At 39.8% G+C, this 23,104-nt stretch overlaps 1 protein-coding gene across 5 annotated transcripts in view; it reads right to left on the reverse strand.

The window, feature by feature from the left end:
- The window catches only part of MGARP (mitochondria localized glutamic acid rich protein), a 52,558-nt gene that overhangs the window by 9,292 nt on the left and 20,162 nt on the right, over positions 1–23,104 (reverse strand). Inside the window, exons 5-6 of one of the 5 annotated variants that reach the window (XM_075127668.1) lie at positions 9,522–9,677; positions 8,719–8,767 (exon numbers count right to left, since the gene is read on the reverse strand). In XM_075127668.1, coding sequence (XP_074983769.1) covers positions 8,721–8,767; positions 9,522–9,677 — 203 coding nt within the window. In that variant the 3' untranslated portion in view covers positions 8,719–8,720. Of the gene's footprint in view, positions 1–8,564; positions 8,768–9,521; positions 9,681–23,104 lie in introns of those variants that run through there. The other 4 variants (XM_075127666.1, XM_075127669.1, XM_075127667.1 and 1 more) reach the window with 4 other exon arrangements.

Here is a 23,104-nt window from a genome sequence, read left to right on the forward strand (position 1 = left end):
TACAGTGATTCCCCAGTACGTGTTGCTGGCCTGGAGTGGTAAAGTGTCCTACCATGAAGGACGAAATAAGGCTGCCCTCCCCAGAAACCTTTTGCAAAGGCAGAACCGCAAATGCCAGGGCAAAGTAATCCTTTCACATGCTTGCTTTTAAACCATGTATAGCATTTTAAAAGGTACACTCACCAGAGGTCCCTTCTCCGCCTGCTGAGTCCAGGAGGCAGCCTTGGGTGGGTTCGGGGGGTACTGGCTCCAGGTCTAGGGTGAGAAACAGTTCCTGGCTGTCGGGAAAACCGGTTTCTCCGCTTGCTTGCTGTGAGCTATCTACAACCTCCTCCTCATCATCTTCTTCGTCCCCAAAACCTACTTCTGTATTGCCTCCATCTCCATTGAAGGAGTCAAACAACACGGCTGGGGTAGTGGTGGCTGAACCCCCTAAAATGGCATGCAGCTCATCATAGAAGCGGCATGTTTGGGGCTCTGACCCAGAGCGGCCGTTCGCCTCTCTGGTTTTCTGGTAGGCTTGCCTCAGCTCCTTCAGTTTCACGCGGCACTGCTTCGGGTCCCTGTTATGGCCTCTGTCCTTCATGCCCTGGGAGATTTTCAGAAAGGTTTTGGCATTTCGAAAACTGGAACGGAGTTCTGATAGCACGGATTCCTCTCCCCAAACAGCGATCAGATCCCGTACCTCCCGTTCAGTCCATGCTGGAGCTCTTTTGCGATTCTGGGACTCCATCATGGTCACCTCTGCTGATGAGCTCTGCATGGTCACCTGCAGCTTGCCACGCTGGCCAAACAGGAAATGAGATTCAAAAGTTCGCGGTTCTTTTCCTGTCTACCTGGCCAGTGCATCTGAGTTGAGAGCGCTGTCCAGAGCGGTCAGAATGGAGCACTCTGGGATAGCTCCCGGAGGCCAATACCATCGAATTGTGTCCACAGTACCCCAAATTCGAGCCGGCAAGGTCGATTTAAGCGCTAATCCACTTGTCAGGGGTGGAGTAAGGAAATCGATTTTAAGAGCCCTTTAAGTCGAAATAAAGGGCTTCATTGTGTGGACGGGTGCAGGTTTAAATCGATTTAACGCTGCTAAATTCGATCTAAAGTCCTAGTGTAGACCAGGGCTAACATGTCTTAGCTTATGGTATTTGCTCGATTCTGTTTCAATAATGAAACACATGAAGAACTACTTTTTTGTGAGCCATTAAAGGAAAGATGTACCAGAGAAGATATATTCTCAACAGTAAATGACTTCTTTAATAAAAAACAATGTTTTATGAAAAAATTGTAAGTGCAACCACTGATGGAGCAGCTGCTTTGACTGGAATAAAGAAAGGATTCCGGGGTAAGGTTACAGAGATAGCACCACACGTGAAATTCATTCACTGCATCGTTCATAGGCAAGCTATTGCAAGAAAGAAGTTGGAGCCAGAAGTGCACAAAGTGCTATAGGATGTCATCCATGTGGTTAATTTTATAAAAACAAGACCTTTAAATAGTAGAATCTTTACAATACTTTGTAATGAGATGGGGAGTGACCTTGAAAACATTTGTACCACACACAGACATTTGCTGGTTAACTCGTGGCAAAGTGCTTAAAAGAGTTGTCAAACTTAAAGATGAGTTATGCATTTTTCTTTTAGAAAAAGACAAGGGTTCCAAATTTGCTGACCTTTTCTGTGATGACAAGTGGCTGTCAGTAGTGTGCTACCTAGCAGATATTATCGAAAAAATAAACACACTTAATCTGTCCCTTCAAGGTAAAGGGGACGTTTTAACAATGAGTGAGAAAGTAACTGCTTTTCAAAAGAAACTCATGCTATGGAGAAAGAATTTTGAAAACAGATGTTTGGAAATGTTTCTATCGTTATGTAATTTTGTTGCCGAAAACAATCTAAGTGTGTCACCTATAAAAACCTCTCATATCTGCACACTTAAAAAACTTGGAAACAGAATTTTCTAACCTGTTTAAAAATCTTCCAAATGAAGAGGTTCAGTGGGTTTTGAACCCATTTGTTAAAAATATAAAAATGTAACACCTTCCCATTAGTTAGCAAGAACAACTGATTGACATCAGGGAAGATGGAAATTTACTAGCCGAATTTCAACAAAAACCTTTGCATAATTGGTGGATGGGATTGAAAAATGAGTATCATGATTTAGTAAGCACAGCAAATGATGCGCTTCTTCCATTTGGATCTACGTATCTTTGTGAGGCATCTTTTTCAGCTATGACAGCCATTAAAACCAAGGTGCGAAATAAACTGAATTTAGAACCAGACCTTCGAATCGCTGTATCATGAAGTGTTAAACCAAGATTTTCAAAAATAATGAAGCATATTCAATCACATTGCTCTCACTAAAAATATTAATAATATTTTTTTAGTGAGAGCAAAAAGTTTTTTTGTACTGTTAATAAAATAAAAAAATATTTAAAAATATTGTTTATTTAATCTCTCATCCTTTTTTAATTTCTATTTTTGTGTATGTTTTATAATGTACATAATAGTGCAGTAGTACAGGTATATAATTTATACATAAATATACATATATTGGGGGTGCGTGCTCAAACATTTTTTACTGATAGGGGTGCGCGATCAAAAAAGTTTGGAGAGCACTGTACTAAAGGAGCACTCAAGGACGATAAAGCCATTGCGGAGAAACTAAATGAATTCCTTGCATCAGTGTTCACGGCTGAGGATGTGAGGGAGATTCCCAAACTTGAGCCATTCTTTTTAGGTGACAGATCTGAGGAACTGTCCCAGATGGAAGTATCATTAGAGGAGGTTTTAGAACAAATTGATAAATTAAACAGCAATAAGTCACCAGAACCAGATGGTATTCACCCAAGAGTTCTGAAGGAACTCAAATGTGAAATTGCAGAACTACTAACTGTAGTCTGTAACCAATCATTTAAATCAGCTTCTGTACCAGATGACTGGAGGGAGCATAGCTAATGTAACACCAATTTTTAAAAAGGGCTCCAGAGGCGACCCCGGCAATTACAGGCCTGTAAGCCTGATTTCAGTACTGGGAAAACTTGTTGAAACTATAATAAAGAACACTATTGTCAGACATATAGATGAACATAATTTGTTGAGGAAGAGTCAACATGGTTTTAGTAAAGGGAAATCATGCCTCACCAATTTACTAGAATTCTTTGAGGCGGTCAACAAGCATGTGGACCAAGGGGACCCAGTGGATATAGTGTACTTAGATTTTCAGAAAACCCTTGACAAAGTCCCACACCAAAGGCTCTTACGCAAAGTAAGCTGCCACAGGATAAGAGGGAAGGTGCTCTCATGGATTGGTAACTGGTTAAAAGATAGGAAACAAAGGGTAGGAATAAATGGTCAGTTTTCAGAATGGAGAGAGGTAAATAGTGGTGTCCCCCAGGGGTCTGTTCTGGGACCAGTCCTATTCAACATATTCATAAATGATCTGTAAAAAGGATAAACAGTGAGGTGGCAAAATTTGCAGATGATACAAAATTACTAAAGATAGTCAAGACCCAGGCAGACTGCGAAAAGCTACAAAAGGATCTCTCAAAACTGGGTGACTGGGCAACAAAATGGCAGATGAAATTTAATGTTGATAAATGCAAAGTAATGCACATTGGAAAGCATAATCCCAACTATACATATAAAATGATGAGGTCTAAATTAGCTGTTACCACTCAAGAAAGAGATCTTGGAGTCATTGTGGATAGTTCTCTGAAAACATCCACTCAATGTGCAGCAGCAGTCAAAAAAGCGAACAAAATGCTGGGAATAATTAAGAAAGGGACAGATAATAGGACAGAAAATATCATGTTATCTCCATATAAATCCATGGTATGCCCACATCTTGAATACTATGTGCAGATCTGGTCACCCCATCTCAAAAATGATATATTGGAATTGGATAAAGTTCAGAAAAGGTCAACAAAAATTATTAGGGGTATGGAACGGCTTCTGTATGAGGAGAGATTAATAAGACTGGAACTTTTCAGCTTGGAAAAGAGACAGCTAAGGGGAGATATGATTGAGGTCTATAAAATCATGACTGGTGTAGAGAAAGTAGATAAGGAAGTGCTATTTACTACTTCTCATAACACAAGAACTAGGGGTCACCAAATGAAATTAATAGGCAGCAGGTTTAGAACAAATAAAAGGAAGTATTTCTTCACACAACACTGTCAACCTGTAGAACTCCTTGCCAGAGGATGTTGTGAAGACCAAGACCATAACAGGGTTCAAAAAAGAACTAGATAAATTCATCGAGGATAGGTCCATCAATGGCTATTTGCCAGGATGGGCATGAATGGTGTCCCTAGCCTGTTTGCCAGAAGCTGTGAATGAGCAACAGGGGATGGATCAGAGAATCATAGAATATCAGGGGTGGAAGGGACCTCAGGAGATCATCTAGTCCAACCCCCTGCTCAAAGCAGGACCAATCCCCAGTTTTTGCCCCAGAGCCCTAAATAGCCCCCTCAAGGTTTGAACTCATAACCTTGGGTTTAGCAGGCCAATGCTCAAACCACTGAGCTATCCCTCACTTGATTATCTGTTCATTCCCTCTGGGGCACTTGGCACTGGCCACTGTCGGAAGACAGGATACTGGGTTAGATGGACCTTAAGAATGGCCCTACTGGGTCAGACTATGTTCTTATGTTTGAAAAGCAAACAGTTAGTTTTAGCAATAGTACTGGATTCTGAAAGGATGGATAAATCTAGCAAAGTTATTTCAGACTTATATGAAAGCACATATTAAAAATTCCTGTCAAAAATGAACTCCATGCATTAATAACTGAGCTTTCCTTTTATAACAATATCTTATGAATTAGTTAAAAACACATATAAATATTATATAATAGTCATTAAGTTGTAAACAACGCCGAGAGTCAGGTATTCAGTATGCATTGTGTTAAATCAAATCATCATATATGTTTTCGGAATTTACAAGCCACCGCTTCCTGTCAACCCCGTTTTAGATCATCTGATAGGGAGGATTTTATCCAGCAGTAGTATTTGTATACTATAGATCTCTTACATGCTGGTTTACAAATTCTTTGACCGTTAGCACAATTAAAACTGCCAGACCTTCAAGGAATGTTTAAGTTGATAAGACATTCATGTATTTTGATACACGCTATGGGCATGCCACTTAAGCCCAGATCCTGCAATACACACAACATTAAGCATTTAAGTAGTCCTATTGTCTTCAATGGGACTATTGATGGGGTAAAATTACATATATCTAAGTGTTTGCTGGATGGGGGCCTTATGCAGTAGCCCAGTGCAGCGATGCCAGTCAGTGACCAGCGTAACTACCCCCAACACCGCTCCCCCCAGATTTTTATTTTAAAAAAATAACTGTGGATTCTAACACCTAAAATCAGTTGTGAAGCTACTGTTCTGCTGTGTCTCTATAATGTGCTTCTGCAAAGCTATATAAAGCAGATATTATGACACCCTTTTTGTTGGACCATCAACTAACTTAAGAGAGACACTTGGTGAAGGCCAAAAGAGAGAGGTGCACCATTTCCCTTGTCAAAGCTAAAGTAATTGGGACTTTGTGCCAGGACCTATACAGGGTTAGGGAGACTGATTCAGTCTCAGACCCCAGATAGGCTGTGGTGCTGCAACACCACCCCATCACTGTGCTTGCCCTTCTTCCCCACCTCTCAAGGCACAGTTTTGGGCCACTGGAACCACTGAGTGTGGAGCCACAGGCTCTTCTCCATTACACCCTCTTTGGCATCATCCTATTGGAAGACAATACAGATTTCCCTCTGCAGTGTGAGGGGTTGTGGATGCATGCCTTGCCCCAGAGCCTCTCCACCAATGGTGTCCTGCATGGATCTATCCAACCCACAAGGCTTAAGCAGAGTGAAGGGCCTGTTGTGATAATTGGGCCTACAAATTAACCCTGATTGTGAGTTCAATTGCAAAAAGTGAAAGTTCATAAACTGTCACAATAACTTATAATAATAAATGCTGATGGGAAAAGGTGTAGAAAAGAGACAAAGGCTGAATTAGTCCAAACAAAAAGGCCTACTGATAAAACTCAAGCACTGTGTTAAAATCATACCCCATAACAAAAACCAGAACAGTGTGATACTGGAAATCAATGACCCAAAACTGATAAGTCAGACATTAGGCCTAACTGGTTAACAAAATAATGAGGGAGATGAGCTATTCCACACATCACTCCCTTTTAGGGTCCTCAGAAACTTTGCAGGGAAAACTGACTCCTGCAAAACTGGCTGACAAAGAGGAGAAAGGATGAAGCAAACTCCACCATGATGGCTGCCATCCCCACTGCATCCTGGACCCTTGACCTTCTTCATCCTAATCCTGAACAATGTCCTGACCAGACCATGGAGAGGGAACCAGATGACATTGCCACCTTCACTGGCTCTGACTAAGTCCTGAATACCACTTGGAATGTGAGACTTTGTCTCACATACACACACACCTCCCGCATGTGTTCTTTTCCTTCCCTACCATATTTCTTCTCTTTCCTATCCCTCTCCTTTTTCCTTCTGTCTAATACGAGTTTGGCTTAGTCAGTCAAGCCTGTATATTGTGCAACACTGTTGAAACCCTGTGACCAGAAAGAGGCTGCTACATGCAATGCCCTAAACAGCCCAAAGCTGGTACAAATTTGCCAGGTCTCTGAGTGGCTGATAAGACGCCTGTGCTGTGCCTGTGTTTTTCCAGCAGTCAGATTGCAAGTGAGAGTCAACATCAGAGACAGAAGTCACATCGGCTATCTTTGCAGTTCTTTGCCCTCCTCCTTTTAAGTGTGTTTGTCTTGTTTTGTCTTCTAGGAAACAGGATCGGACTTTAACAACAACAGCAACTCCAGCCCATCTCAATGGCTTCTTCTCGTTTCCCCAAAAAGATAGTTATTACCATTTAAGATGGTCAAACACAGGGGATTTTTCCTTCTAAAGACTGTCTCCAGCTAAGTGGAAAAGGAACAGGGGATGTTCTTAAAATTAAAGCCTTACTTAATACTTTACATTTCGAAGGCTTGAAGTGTTTTTCTTTCCCCCTCTCCAAACCTCCCCAGAATCTTTAATAAAGGTTTAAAAGGTTTGTAATAATGTGTTTGCCAAGACAACATGCAGGATGAGGTCTCTGTATTCCAAACCCCAAACTTTGTTTAAAAAACAGGCCTCATATAAGCCTCTTCCACACCTGAATGATTTTACTTTGGGGCCAAACTCTCACCCAACAGGCATATATTGAAGCATGGCTCTACTTTGAAAAGTAACTGTAAAAGTTACATCTTTCAGTGTCTATTCAGAGCCATAGCTAATGACTTCATCAATTAAAATAAAAAGCTTACCATCTTGTTAACTATGTCCCGAGTGGAGAATCTTTATTGCTAGTGATGCGTGGGGCAGAAAAACCCAGCTTGCCTTTCAGATTTCATGCTGTGTTTGCAGCACTGGCAGTTAGAAAAATACATCCTTTTATTTGTAAACTAAACAGGATTATATATGGAGTCATTTGGATCCCCATGATGCTATTTTGTAAAAGTTGCTTTTTGGAGTAGAAGCACATTTTAACGAGTAATATTTGCAGCCATATTCTAGTTGGTAACAACCACATGCACAGACTCTCCCTTACTGCTCAGAATAATTTTTCCTTTAAATTTGGAGTTAGTTCAAAAACGGATCATTTACAGTTGTGTGTGTTTATTATTCCTTAACAAATGAAATAATACTGTTACTACCTCTACATTCATTAAGGTGACTATGTTTTCAAAATCAAAACCTGGGACACCTTTATGGGAACAAGTAGTTAGGATTGCAAAATCTTCATGTAAAAACCAAAAATACATTTCCTTTTTTAATCTATACTAGTGTTGTTGCTGTCGCCTTATGATTCAACAATATGTTCACATTTCTCGGCTTGCAGGATAAATTCCAGTAGGTTCGTATTCTCAATGAATTTGTCATGACACACTGTGTCCACTTTGAACAAAAGAACAGCTTTGCCTGTGTCAACACTCATTCAGATTTTTTCTGCACTCCCAACATGTGCATCAAACAGAATACCTGTTCCACTGCACCATTTTATTCCTGGTAAGTAGAGAGCAATTTCTATTTGGAACAGCAATATGTCCTGAACAAACATTGTGTAGTTATTAAAAAATGTTTGGATCAATGAAAGGAAAAATACAGGACATTTCAGATGATCCAGAAATGGTTTTCGGGACATATCAGATGAAAAACCAGAACATATGGCCTCTCTATTACAACAATACAAAACAATATTTGCCCTTTTAATCACAAGATGCTGACAGGTATTGAGTGATATTACATAGTGCCATGTAATGGACTGAAATTACTGCATAGTATTTCTCTAAACAAAAACTCACTGTTGTAATGAATATCATTTTGTCACTGACATATACATAGCAATGATTTATAAACCTGTTAAAACTTGCTAAATAAATAGATAAAAAAATTATGAGACCATTGATAGTGTAATAAAGCTATGCTTCCTCTGGCTCCAATCAGATGTCAATAGAACCACTGTGATTCTTGAGCTATTCAAGACACTTCAACGAAGTTATTTTTTACCATTTTCTTTTATGGGGGATGGAATGTGAATTCACAATCAATATCTACGTGCAAAGTTTCAACATGGCCTGATTGCAAATAGCTGAGAAAGCTTGCAAGTTGGAGGTTAAAATGAAAATGGCGTGCTTGAATATTCAATATACCTTTAAGAATCCTTAAGAATTTCTTGAGATCCCGTTGTTGCCGAAGAAGCTGGAAGACAAAATACAAACAGTTGGAAATATTTCTGTTCAGTGGTTTAACAGTGTAGCTACAGAATAAAGCAAACCCTGTTTTAGAAATAAGAGAGGTACTTTGGATTCATGGATTAAAATTTTCAAAGACATCTAGGGGATTTGGACACATACTGGTCATTAACTTTATTTTGTTTCTAATTTTAATGGAAGATGTATTTACCCCTCTAGACTGCTCAACCATGACCCATTCCTTCTAGTTTAGTTATATCATATTACTGTTTAAGATAAATGAGAAATTAAAGGTACCATGACTGTATTAAACATTACATTGCTTATAAACAATAATAAAATACCCCTTTAGCATATTGGTCTTTTCATCAGCTTCATGTCAGAAGATTTCTCCTTTCAAATTCAGTTAGGTTAAAAATTCTTTATCACAGCATGTGACAAAAGTCGAAGTTTTCTTTAGGCAGTAACTTTTCCATCAAATAATTTTGCTACCTGTCATGAGGAAATTGCAGTATGCTACCCCCAAAAAGCTCTGGGGGTTTAACTTATTAGCCAGAGCTTAATAAAAGCTATTTTCAATATGTGGTGATGATTTAAAAATTAAATTGACCTACAAAAGACATTTTAAAATGTATGGTATATTCGTTAGCATATATATGGCTCCACTTAATTTTTCTAGACAACAGTGCAGCTAACCCAAAGCAAACAGCCATGACTTTATTTTTAAAATAAAACATTTTAGATTAGACAATACTCTGTACCTTCTGAATCCTGCCCAGACTCACCCTCAACAGCCTCTTGGTTCCTTGAGGATGTGTCAGGCATCTCTTGAGCTGCTGAGGCTGTTCCTTCTTGAATACCGTCTACATTGTCCTCATGAGCAGAAGGTGCTGCAACATCCAAGCCTTCACCCACAACTTCTGTGAATTAGAGAGATCATTGTCTTTTCTTTTTTCTCCATTTGCCAGTACAAATGAAGCCCCATTTGAGCCCCAATTCAGTAAGCATGGTTCTAATTTTAAGCATAAGCTGTTGAAGTAGATAAGACTATTCAAGTGCTTAAAGTTTAAGCATGTTCATAAGTGTTTGCAGGACTGGAATTTAAGATACTATCCACTGTTTTTCGTTGAATCCGCCTACCCTTAGGGCAGAGAAATATAAACATTGATTAACTATTTTGCTAATTATTTATAATATTTTTCTAGCCTGACATGTGTACTTTTGAGAAAGTGTCTCCTGGTGGGTCATTTTATTTTCAATTTTTTCTAACCCACATTGCACAATGCTGATACTTAATTTGGGTGAAGAAGCTTCAGTGCAAACTGGGTGGGATTGGATAATCTACTGTTTGGGGATTATATACGATGTATTTCCACTTTCCCATATTTTATGGAAAATGAAGATACTGTTGAGCAGTTCTTTATGTAAACTAGCCCTTTTAACAGCATGCTTGGGTGATTGGTTTGAGATCTGCCATAGCATGAATGCTATTTAACCTTGATGGGCTGTATTCCTTTGCCTCTTTCGGGCTTGTCCACAGGGAGACTTACTTCAAGGCTAGCCAGGGTGTAAATGTACAGCACACCAGCCTGTCAAGCACTAAATCGCCATGTGGACCCTACTGCCATGCACTGAAAGTTCTGTCATGTGCTTTGACCTACTGTCTGAAACAGCAGTACATCAGTGCGTACTACAAAACTTAAACACCAAGACCAAGATGTTTAACAAAATAAGCTCTAAAGGCAAAAGACCCACCATTAAACTCAGCAGTATAAGCTAACTTGAAACACCTTAATTCACTGTATTGACACCTTAAATGAAAAGGTTCCTTATGGAAAATGGGGATGCCAGATTGCTGAAAGGTAAAGTATGTTTAAAGCTCAAGAGCCTTGTGTCTTTTCCCCTCCGTCTCCATCCCCTTCCATATGGGCTCATCCCCAGAATGACAAAATACATGTAACCATTCCAGGTTTCCATGACTTACCTCCCTAGTCTCTTACTAAGACTTTTTTCTCCCACATGAAACTGCAGTTGGGTGTGACTATTTGAGGCTATTTGATCACATTTGTTTCTTAAGAACATCACCTTGTAGATAAGACTTAACAAGTTCAAGCAAGATCATAATTTATGTCCCATAAACATCACTGGCATCGGTTTTGTAATTGCAAGTACTGCATTCCTATAGGCCACTAGAAAATTCACAGTCTCGTGTTGTAAGGTACTTTTATCCGAGCTATAGCACAGTTCATTTGCTTGAGTATGTCTGGATAACTTTTCCAGTAATTCATTTGTGGTAAGATGGCAAGGAACTGATGTAAGACATTTGATACCATTTCTTTTGACAAACAATTGAAACTCTTCAGATGTGAATTGCATTCCATTGTCACAGTCTGTTCAGGAACTCCCACACATGAAAACAATAGTCTTAATACTTATACCATCTATGTTGATCAAGTTGAATTCAGACAGAATACTTAGACTCATAGAAGCATAGGACCGGAAGGGACCTCGAGAGGTCATTTAGTCCAGTCCCCTGCACTCATGGCAGGACTAAGTATTATCTAGACCCTCCCTGACAGGCATTTGTCTAACCTGCTCTTAAAAATCTCCAATGATGGAGATTCCACCACCTCCCTTGGCAACGTATTCCAGTGCTTAATCACCCTGACAGGAAGTTCTTCCTCACGTCCAACCTAAACCTTCCTTGCTGCAATTTAAGCCCATTGCTTCTTGTCCTATCCTCAGAGGTTAACAAAAATTCTTCTCCCTCCCCCTTGTAACAACTTTTTATGTACTTAAACTGTTATGTCCCCTCTCAGTCCTCTCTTTTCCAGACTAAAAAAACCCAGTTTTTTCAATCTTCCCTCATAGGTCATGTTTTCTAGACCTTCAATCATTTTTGTCTCTCTTCTCTGGACTCTCCAGTTGGTCCACATCCTTCCTGAAATGGAAAAAATACTCCAGTTGAGGTCTAATCAGTGCAGACTAGAGCAGAAGAATTACTTCTCGCGTCTTGCTTACAACACTCCTGCTAATACATCACAGAATGATGTTTGCTTTTTTTGCAACAGTGTTACACTGTTGACTCATATTTAGCTTATGGTCCACTATGATCCCCCAGATCCCTTTCTGCAGTACTCCTTCCTAGGCAATCATTTGCCATTTTGTATGTGTGCAACTGATTGTTCCTTCCTAAGTGGAGTACTTTGCATTTGTCCTTATTGAATTTCATCCTACTTACTTTAGACCATTTCTCCAGTTTGTCCAGATCATTTTGAATGATTTTGAATGACTTCCGGCCATTTAGAATGGGCACCTATTGCAATCATAGATGTCCCAAAAACTGTCCAGCCTTGGCTATGTGGATTCATTGCCACTGCATAGGGTGCTGTCAAGGCTGATTCCCAACTCTGGCAGTTGGAGTGCAGAAGGTGAGGGCCCGCAATGATTTTAAAAATTAATACTGGCCACTCTAGGCTTCTATTAAACTCCCAAGGTTACAGCTTCTCTCTGACCTTGGATGGGTAGATGCTGCCACCACCCAAATGCAAAACCCCTGAGGACCCAGGAAGGTGTACGTGGGAATTCCTTCCTGTGGGGTACCCTCAAGCCCTTTCACCCACCGTCTGGGGAACAGCTGAGAAAGAAGACAGAGGAAATTAGCCATTGCCCCCAGCTAATTAAACAACATATGCACAAACCTCTTAGGACACTAAAAATCCAATCCTGTTCTTTAAAAAGGTAAATTTTATTAAAAACAAAAAGAAAGAAAATACATCTGAAACTTAGGCTTTGCTAGATTAAAAAAACACATTTACAAAATTAACATCAAGAATAACCTTCTTGAGGTCCAGCTTAAAGGTTACAAGCAAAACAAAAGCATTTGGGGTTAGCACAGCGGAGTTCACAAGCCAATAAGAAATAAACAGAAAAACTTAATTGCATCTTTCTAGACATTTTCTGATTTATGAATAGGTTCTAGGTATGATTTGATGATTTCCATACCTGACAAAAAGCTTTTTACAGCATAGTCCCAACCCTGTCTGTGCTCTGTCCCCTCTGGAGAGCGACAGCAGAACAGACAAAGGGAAGTTTTTTCCCCAATTTTAAAAAGTTCTAGCCCTCCCATTGGTTCTTTTGGTCAGGTGCCCACTCCTTTCCTTTTACCTGTGGGCTTTTTAACAGGTAAAGCAAGTAGAGAACAGCTACTAAGAGGGATTTTATAGCTAACTGGCTCACTCGGTGTCCATAAAAGGGAGCTCCCCCCCCACCCCCCACTTCATTTATCACAGGTGCAAAGGAGCATGTTTAAGCATTTATTGACAATCTCATCTGTGTTTTCACCATTTCCTCTATTTGTGTATCAGTCCCTGGCCACCACACAAAACTCCTGCCCAGGACTTTCATTTTGACAATTCCCAAATGGCTTTCATGTAACTCTTGGAATACCTATGACTTGAGATTCATAGAAGTAATCATGCTGGTGCCACAACTTAGGGAACCATGATGTACACTTTACTATTCTTTTTAAGAAAATAAAACTGGAAGAGTTGTTTGTAGGCATATGTCAATTCATTCATTGTAATGTCATATACTTCAGCTAGCAGTGGATCATTTTTTGTTTTGTGTTGCACCATGGCCTTTGTCACTGCCAAGGGTTCAGTTTGTACCACAGAAGTCATATCTACTGTCTCTGGTTCCACTTCAGTATCCTTATCTGCTATTGCCAATGGTAGCTGTGACAAGCAATCTGCACTGGTTCTTTGAACTCAGTATTGTAACAATGAATGCCCAAGGTATCACCTAGCTCTGTAACTGTGCTGCAGCCATTGCCGGTACTCCTTTCTTTGGGTTAAAATTTTAAAGCAGCAGTTATGCTCTGTCTGCACTCAGAGTAAAATTTTTCCCATACAGATATTGGTGAAGTTTTTTAACTCCCCAGACAAAATTCAAAGCTTCTCTGTCAAGTTCAGTATAGTTACATTTGACAGAGGTTAGAGAGAATAGGCCTTTCTGTACAACCTTCCGTCATATGAAACTATTGCATTTATTCCATGTTGGGAAATGTAACAAGCTAACGTTTTATGCAAAGATGCACTGTGGTACGTAAAACCCTTTCAGATGCTAAAAGCTTATTGGCTTCATCCAGAGCTTTGGTTTGGCGTAGACCAACGCCATTTCTGTCCATTGTGTAACAGTTCATTCAGAGAATGTAACGCTGTTATAATGGTAGGCAAGAGTCTATAGTAATAGGTAATCATTCACAGGAAGGAACATAATCATGACATGTTTTGTAGTTGTAGTGCCCGGAGGAGTGCCTTTGGCTTTATCTTGCGATTCATGCAAACCATCTTTGTCAATGGTACAGCCACAATATGTAACAATCTTTGAAAAATTCACATTTTCCCTTATTTGCTTTAAGGCCACACTCAGCCTTCCAAGTGGAGATTCTCAAGGTGTTCATCATTAGCTTCTGTGAGCAATATATCATCCAAGTTAACATGAAGTGCCAGGAATCCCCTGTAATACCTGGTCCCTGGGTCACTGCCAAATAGTTGGTTTGGAAGCAAGCCACACACTAGCCTGTTATATTGAAATAAGCCCTTGTGTGTGTTAATCACAAGGTTGTACTTACCACTGTGTTCAATCTCCATTTGTAGATAGAGTTGGGCTAGGTTGATCTTGGAGAAATGCTTTCCACCAGCTAATGAGGCAAATATATCTTCTATTTGCGATAAAGGATATTGATCCTCCTGCAACACTGGGTTAGTGGTAACCTTGAAATCACTACTGGTAGGGACAGCCACATTCTTTTTCATTACTGGTACTACAGTGATGTTCTAGTCTCTCCTTGGAAATAGTTCCAGAGTCCTATAAATGCTGATGCTCCACCTCTACTTTTGGCTATATTGCAAAAAGTACTGGACAAGCTTGGTGAGATTTAGGAATTGCTCCTTCTTCAAGCAGAAATTTTTGCTTTCATATGTTTTAAGGTTCTGATACCACACTGAAAGACATCAGCTGCCTTGTCCAAAAGTTCATCTAATTTTTCTTTTGTGCTGAAGTTTATAAAATTAGATTTGGTTTTGTTAAGCCGGCAGACAATTCAGGTGTTTCTAGACCAGCTGAATCTCTTTCAGCCCTTCACTTCACAACATAAAGGTTTAGCACATCTTTAATATAAAAAGTGATACTTTTACTGTAACAACACCCAGGGAAGAAAGGATTTCCCCTGTATATGTTTTAGTAGCAGTGAGATTTTCTGCAACTTTACCTCTCGGTAGCCTGTGATAATCCTACAGGAACAGCAGACCCTGTGTTAAGGTTTAAAATGGAGCTTATTCATTCCACTTGTAATGAAATCCAAATGACACTTCATTTGTCTTAACAATTGTAGTGACACTAACATTCTCTGTGGATTCTATATCAGTGGTTCTCTAACTTTTGTACTGGTGAACCCTTTCACACAGCAAGCCTCTGAGTGCGACCCCCTCCCTTATAAATTAAATACACTTTTTTATATACTTAACACCATTATAAATGCTGGCGGCAAAGCGGGGTTTGCGGAGGAGGCTGACAGCTCGCGACCCCTCATGTAATAACCTTGTGACCCCCTGAGAGGTCCCTACCCCCAGGTTGAGAACCCCAGCTCTATATTGTCATCTGCCAGCTGATGACTTTGAAATCCTCTGATATTGCTCTTGTGGGGAGGTGATTATGCTTTTCCCAAAACCTGCACATTTTCTGCATGCATCCTAATTTCTTCCAGTTTCTACAGATTGTGCCCTTAAACTAACAATCATTTTCATTTTGAGACTGTTTCCCACAGTGAAAGCCCACAGTCTTTGAGCATTTTCTGTTGTGCTTTCTGTGTGACCCTCAGTTTATTTGTTGCACATATAACATGATGCTGTTACAGCTCCATGGCATCTTTGATAGCTGTCTTCAGCAATTTTTGTATGTTTTAGAGTCAAATTAGCCTTGGTCAACTGGTGTTTTGGGATTTCTTCATGTTGAACATCACATACTAACAGCTACCTTAATTCATTATTTACAGTCTTTCCAAACTGACAGTGCTTTTTTAGTTTCCTTAATCCAGCCCCAGATTCAGAAATTGTTTCATTTTCTTCTTGAATCAGTTTATAAAAGCAGAAACACTCTGAAATCACTCATGGCTTTGGGGTTCATAGATTCCTAGATATTAAGGTCAGAAGGGACCATTATGATCATCTAGTCCGACCTCCTGCACAACGCAGGCCACAGAATCTCACCCACCCACTCCTGCGAAAAACCTCTCACCTATGTTTGAGCTATTGAAGTCCTCAAATCGTGGTTTAAAGACTTCAAGGAGCAGAGAATCCTCCAGCAAGTGACCCGTGTCCCATGCTACAGAGGAAGGCGAAAATCCTCCAGGGCCTCTTCCAATCTGCCCTGGAGGAAAATTCCTTCCTGACCCCAAATATGGTGATCAGCTAAACCCTGAGCATATGGGCAAGATTCACCAGCCAGATACCCAGAAAAGAATTCTCTGTAGTAACTCAGATCCCACCCCATCTAACATCCCATCACAGGCCATTGGGCCTATTTACCATGAATATTTAAAGATCAATTAATTACCAAAATCATGTTATCCCATCATACCATCTCCTCCATAAACTTATCGTGTTTAATCTTAAAGCCAGATAGGTCTTTTGCCCCCACTGCTTCCCTTGGAAGGCTATTCCAAAACTTCACTCCTCTGACAGTTAGAAACCTTCATCTAATTTCAAGACTAAACTTCCCAATGACCAGTTTATATCCATTTGTTCTTGTGTCCACATTGGTACTGAGCTTAAATAATTCCTCTCCCTCTCTGGTATTTATCCCTCGGATATATTTATAGAGAGCAATCGTATTTCCCCTCAACCTTCTTTTAGTTAGGCTAAACAAGCCAAGCTCCTTGAATCTCCTTTCATAAGGCAGGTTTTCCATTCCTCGGATCATCCTAGTAGCCCTTCTCTGTACCTGTTCCAGTTTGAATTCATCCTTCTTAAACCTGGGAGACCAGAACTGCACACAGTATTCCAGGTGAGGTCTCACCAGTGCCTTGTATAATGGTACTAAAACCTCCTTAGCTCTACTGGAAATACCTGGCCTAATGCATCCCAAGACTGCATTAGCTTTTTTCACGGCCATATCACATTGGCGGCTCATAGTCATCCTGTGATCAACCAATATTCCAAGGTCCTTCTCCTCCTCCGTTACTTCTAATTGATGCATCCCCAGCTTATAACTAAAATTCTTGTTATTAATCCCTAAATGCATAACCTTACACCTCACACTATTAAATTTCATCCTATTACTATTACGCCAGTTTACAAGGTCATCCAAATCTTCCTGTTTGATATCCCAGTCTCTCTCTAAATTGGCAATACCTCCCAACTTTGTATCATCCACAAACTTTATTAGCACACTCCCACTTTTTGTGCCGAGGTCAGTAATAAAAAGATTAAATAAGATTGGTCCCAAAACTGATCCCTGAGGAACTCCACTGGTAACCTCCCTCCAGCCTGACAGTTCACCTTTCAGTAGGACCCGCTGTAGTCTCCCTGTTAACCAATTCCTTATCCACCTTTCAATTTTCATATTGATCCCCATCTTTTCCAATTTAACTAATGATCCCCCATGTGGCACGGTATCAAATGCCTTACTGAAATCTAGGTAAATTAGATCCACTGCGTTTCCTTTGTCTAAAAAATCTGTTACTTTCTCAAAGTGTGGGGGGTGGAGGGTGAGAAAACCTGGATTTGTGCTGGAAATGGCCCACCTGTTGATCACTTTAGATAAGCTATTACCAGCAGGACAGTGGGGTGGGAGGAGGTATTGTTTCATATTCTCTGTGTGTATATAAAGTCTGCTGCAGTTTCCACGGTAAACATCTGATGAAGTGAGCTGTAGCTCACGAAAGCTCATGCTCAAATAAATTGGTTAGTCTCTAAGGTGCCACAAGTACTCCTTTTCTTTTTTCTCAAAGAAGGAGATCAGGTTCGTTTGGCACGATCTACCTTTTGTAAAACCATGTTGTATTTTGTCCCATTTACCATTGACCTCAATGTCCTTAACTACTTTCTCCTTCAAAATTTTTTCCAAGACCTTGCACACTACAGATGTCAAACTAACAGACCTATAATTACCCGGATCACTTTTTTTCCCTTTCTTAAAAATAGGAACTATGTTAGCAATTCTCCAATCATACGGTACAACCTCTGAGTTTACAGATTCATTAAAAATTCTTGCTAATGGGCTTGCAATTTCATTTGCCAATTCCTTTAATATTCTTGGATGAAGATTACCTGGGCCCCCCCGATTTAGTCCCATTAAGCTGTTCGAGTTTCGCTTCTACCTCAGATATGGTAATATCTACCTCCATATCCTCATTTGTCATGCTACCATTATCCCTAAGATCCTCTTTAGTCTATTAAAGACTGAGGCAAAGTATTTGTTTAGATATTGGGCCACGCCTAGATTATCCTTGACCTCCATTCCATCCTCAGTGTTTAGCGGTCCCACTTCTATAGCCATATAAATAAGAAGAAAACAAAGAAAGAAGAACCTTTTACTATTGGTTTTAATTCCCTTTGCAAGGTCCAACTCTACTTGACTTTTAGCCTGTCTCACTTTATCCCTACATGTTCTGACCTCAATAAGGTAGCTTTCCTTGCTGATCCCTCCCATCTTCCACTCCCTGTATGCTTTCTGCTTTTTCTTAAATCACCTCTCTCTCTGAGATGCTTGCTCATCCAGCTTGGTCTACAACTCCTGCCTAGGAATTTTTTCCCCTTTCTTGGGATGCAGGCTTCCGATGGCTTCTGCAGCTTTGATTTAAAGTAATCTCAGGCCTCCTCTGCCTTTAAATCCATAAATTCTTCAGTCCAAACCACTTCCCTAATCCACAATCTCAGCAAATGTTTTGTCCTTGAGCTTAGCAGGACCCGTTAGCTTACACAGCAGATTGTAAAATTTTAGCCCCCCCATTACACTCCATAGAATTGCCACCTGTTTTCCCATCAGGTATTTCATTAGCTATCATAGTGTTCCAGTATAGTTGGGCCAGTCATCCACTGAGTTATCAAAGAAGTCTGTTTCCCTCAAACAGCCAGATATTTCAATTTTTCTCTGAGTGAGCAGTTAACTCACAGTTCCAGCAGCTGCAGTTTCCTTCTCAGTTTCATTACTTATTAGGCCCCTGTAGTCACACTTTGTTTCACTGTATTCCTGGACTAGGGGCCTGTCCTCGTCCCCAATTGACTTGTGTGCTTTAAAGAACAGAAATGTAATCTGAAGGAACCACAGGGCTCAGCGGGGTCCAAGTATCTGTTTATTAACGACAAACAAGGCCTACCTACTTCTACACACAGCTGCTCAGTCTGGCAGGGTTCCAGTGGCTTTTAAAACACAGAAGATACCGAGGGCCATTAGAGTGCTCAAACTTTTTTAAGGGATATCTACTCTGTTCCTCTCCAGTCTTTCACAATTTAACTAAACGCTTAAACTACACTAGTTGCTTACATATCACACTGCTGACATCTAATGAAGATATTTTCTATACCACACATTTTTTGTTGTAGTATTGTCCATGCTGACTAATTTCTGTCCTGTTCTTGGTATAAGAGGACAACTATTTTGGGAAGAAATATGTCCTTCCAAGCTAATTTTATAGACCTAGGGTTGCAAACACAAAACGTGACTGAGCAAGTGCCATCAGTGCCCTTGGACTGCTATCAAAGCAGGGGATATCAAACTATTCGTTATAAACACAAAATTCTGTAGGTAGTTATGTGGAGGAGAGGAAATTGCTTATGAGAACAAAAGGAAATGGCAGATTATGACTGAATGCTTAGGAGACGGGAACTGTGATGCTCCCAATAGCTTAGTTCCAATGGAATGAACATGGTATGAATCTAAAGCCTGCTTCCACCCTGAGAGCTGGGTTTATAAAAATGCCCCTACTTACTCAATTGACGATCTGCTCCCTGGATATATGAAGAATCAAATCTGCTGGATTTAAAGACGTTTTTACTCCTAGAATCATTGAGCACCAGCACAGTTAAAACTGTGACAGAACAGGATTCTCTATTCTTATGTAGCACCCACAGAATTAATTTGTTTCATCAGCCACAATTGCAGTCCTATTGAAAGTAATGGGACTCAGGCCATGATTGCAACAGAATGGCAGGCAGAGGTGTAACTGAGGGCCTAATCTGACCTGCAGAACCTTTATTATGGGTGATGACACATGAGAGAGAAAGAACCCAAACTAACTTTTAGAGTCAAGGTTGAGTTTTGAGGGCTAGCCGTTTGGAAATAGATTTACTCAATTTATTAGTACAGTATGAGATATGGAAATTTTTGTCAGCTTTTATACATACCAACAACATCCTTACAGCCATGTTTCAGGTTACAGACATACTTTAAACTGGCAAAGATTTCTTTCCTGAGTAACCTGTGTCAGTCTTTTAATAACACTTACATAGCATCTTTCCTCTGAGGATCTCAAACTGTTTTACAAACAGCAGTGAATTAAGCCTCACCTTTCTTAAAAGATTAGATACTAGCCCCATTTTACAGATGGGAACTTGAGGCAGAGAGGTGAATTGACTTGCTTAAGGTCACAGAAGAACAGGATTATGAAAAATCTTCTCTCTCAGGAAACAACGCCGTCCGATAGGTTTTTCCTACTTCTCCCTTTATTTTTTTAACTTGTCCCTCTGAAGTAGTTACGTGAATTGTAATATTTATGAAAGTTTTTTGACATTAGAAACAGGCTGGAATTTCTATCCATGAATAAAAACTTTATTCTACAGCGTTAAAAAAAGTGGTGAGGACAGCAAGGCACTTTTACCTACTGGGAAACAGCGAGTTATCGAATTGTCTATTAAGTAACAGGTGAAGGGGGATGGGTACAGTGAAGGCCATGGCAAGCATGTGGAACAAACTCTCAATGGATGTTGTTGGAACTGGGTGGATTTGAGAACGGTTAGGGACTTGGTTTAGTTAATTAATAACTTTCCTGAGTGTCCACATTTAGACAAGCCCTGAGAGACCACAAAGAATACGAGTGCTCAAGGTCAACTGTGCCGTTTAATGAAGCTTTATCCATTAAGCAGAATAGAACAGAACATTGGTGAGCTCGACAGTTCTGGAAGTGAACTGTTTTCAACAGCTATGTTGTAATTAAAAAGTATCCAGGATGCTAATTTAAGGCACTGTTTTAAGCCTTGCAGCAACTATTCAACAACACCAGCACCTGTATTTAGGGGAGGCTCTGTACATGTTCAAATACCCCGACTCAAAAAAAAAAAAAAAATTCTGATTATGCTATAAGGAAAACTAAAAAGGCAAATACTTGAAGGTTTCAACTTTCTTCTATAACAACAACATGACCTTAATTTAAAAAGAAATAAAGGTGACACTTTATCCTGTGGAATTAATAATGAATTCCTTTCCTTCTTAGCATTTAAGATGGAAGATGGTGGCAGGGAAGGTTGTGTCACAATTAGTTACAGCAAAATGATGGAAGTAAAAATAGGACTATTGAATTTGGAATTGTCATAGTGTACAAAGTGTTCAGCACTTACCGTTCTGCCAGCTCGGTAGCAGTTCAGCATGTTTATAGCACATGGGGATTGCTTTGGTTGAAATTTAGTAATAGTGTAGGTACTGAAAGAAGCAAACAAGTTGCTAAAAGTATTGCTTTCTAGGGCCAGATACAAAAGAGCAGTCGGCCTAACTATCTAACTTAACTTGGTTATTGTGTTCTTGTATCTTACTTACGGGAGTGCAAGCTTTTCAATGTTTGAGGAATAAATATATTCACAACATGATTATTATGTATTTTCTTCTTCCTCCCACACCCCTTAAAACTTGGGGCTTATTCACACATTTTCCCCCCTCCAGAGAGAAGAGAGGGAAATTTTTTTGCAGATAGGGAGAAGTCACAAACAGCCAGAAGTGGAAGACTGCAAATAATTCAGGAATAGAACTCATACTTCAGTTCACAAGTTCTTTCTGCTATTACTTGTAAATTCTTCCTAGGTTTTCTTCCTGCTTAATAGGAAGCAAGGTTTAACTGTTAAACTCAAAGAGTGATGTTAAGCTAGAAATAAACCAGGGGACACAGAGGGGGAAAGGAATCTTTTCAGAAGTAAGAATTTACACTGCTTAGGTATTTAAAGCAATGTTTAAAAAGCAAAGGAAACGCTATGAAAGAGACTGACTACTTCACTCAGAACCACATCTTCCATTTAATCAGTTAACTTTTCAACCAAGAGAAGTCTGCTCTTTCTAATGCAAAATGTCATGTTCAAATAGTTCTGCAAAGAGTCTTTGCAGAACTTATGAAGCTAAAATAATACAAGTTGGCCAGCATAATACAACAGGAATCTGCCTGGAGCTATGCATGTGAACAAGAGCAGGAGTGCAATGCAATGTCTTTCACGATTTAATCTATCTACAGTGTATCCAGTGCGTGCTGCACAGAGCAATGCAAAAGAAAAAGATTCTCTCATAACAAACACTTATGAAAACAGAAGATAAAATATTCTGTTAACAATTGTTGAACACTGTAGCTAAAAACCGTCACATTCTAGTGCAACATAGAAAACAATCCTTCAGTCTAATCTCATGCCTTAAATACGAGTTTGCTGAACACATTAAAGGGGCAAAGCCTCAGGGTAGTTTCTATTTATGAATGAAAGCTACATATAAATTAATTATAAATAAAATTTACAGCAGAGCTCATAAAAAACGGAAAGTTTTCCCACCCCATCCCTTCAAAAAAAATTAAGAAAACTTTTGTGCACCCTTTGAATTGTAAAGATCGGCAAATTTTATGGTAAGTATATTTCAAGAAAGTTGATTTTGTTCTTTTTTTAAAGGGTAATGCCATGTCTACACTATGGGTGCTACAGCAAGATAGTCATGCTGCTGTAACCCCATAGCGTAGATGCAGACTCCAGCGACAGAAGGAGTTTTTTCCATCTCTGTAGGAACTCCACCTCCCTGTGTGATAACTAGGTTGATGAAAGCATTCTTCTTGTGACCTAGCTGCATCTACCCTGGAGTATTTATTTTCAGAGTAAGCTACTTTTCTTGCCAAACATATGCCAGATGTAGTTTAGGTAGAGGGACCCCCCCCAAAAAAAACCTCCAAAAACCCCAACACCTCCCAATTCTGGATACAGTTGAAACTTGGAGTCTCCTCCTTTTGGCACCACACTAATTTCATAACTCATCCTGAGCACAATGCTCAATTAATGTCCAAGGGGTTCTGAGGAAGTGAAACCAGAATGGAGAAGGCTTGGGA

Source organism: Caretta caretta, chromosome 4, assembly GCF_965140235.1.
Source record: "Caretta caretta isolate rCarCar2 chromosome 4, rCarCar1.hap1, whole genome shotgun sequence".
In the NCBI taxonomy this organism is placed as follows: Eukaryota; Metazoa; Chordata; order Testudines; family Cheloniidae; genus Caretta; species Caretta caretta.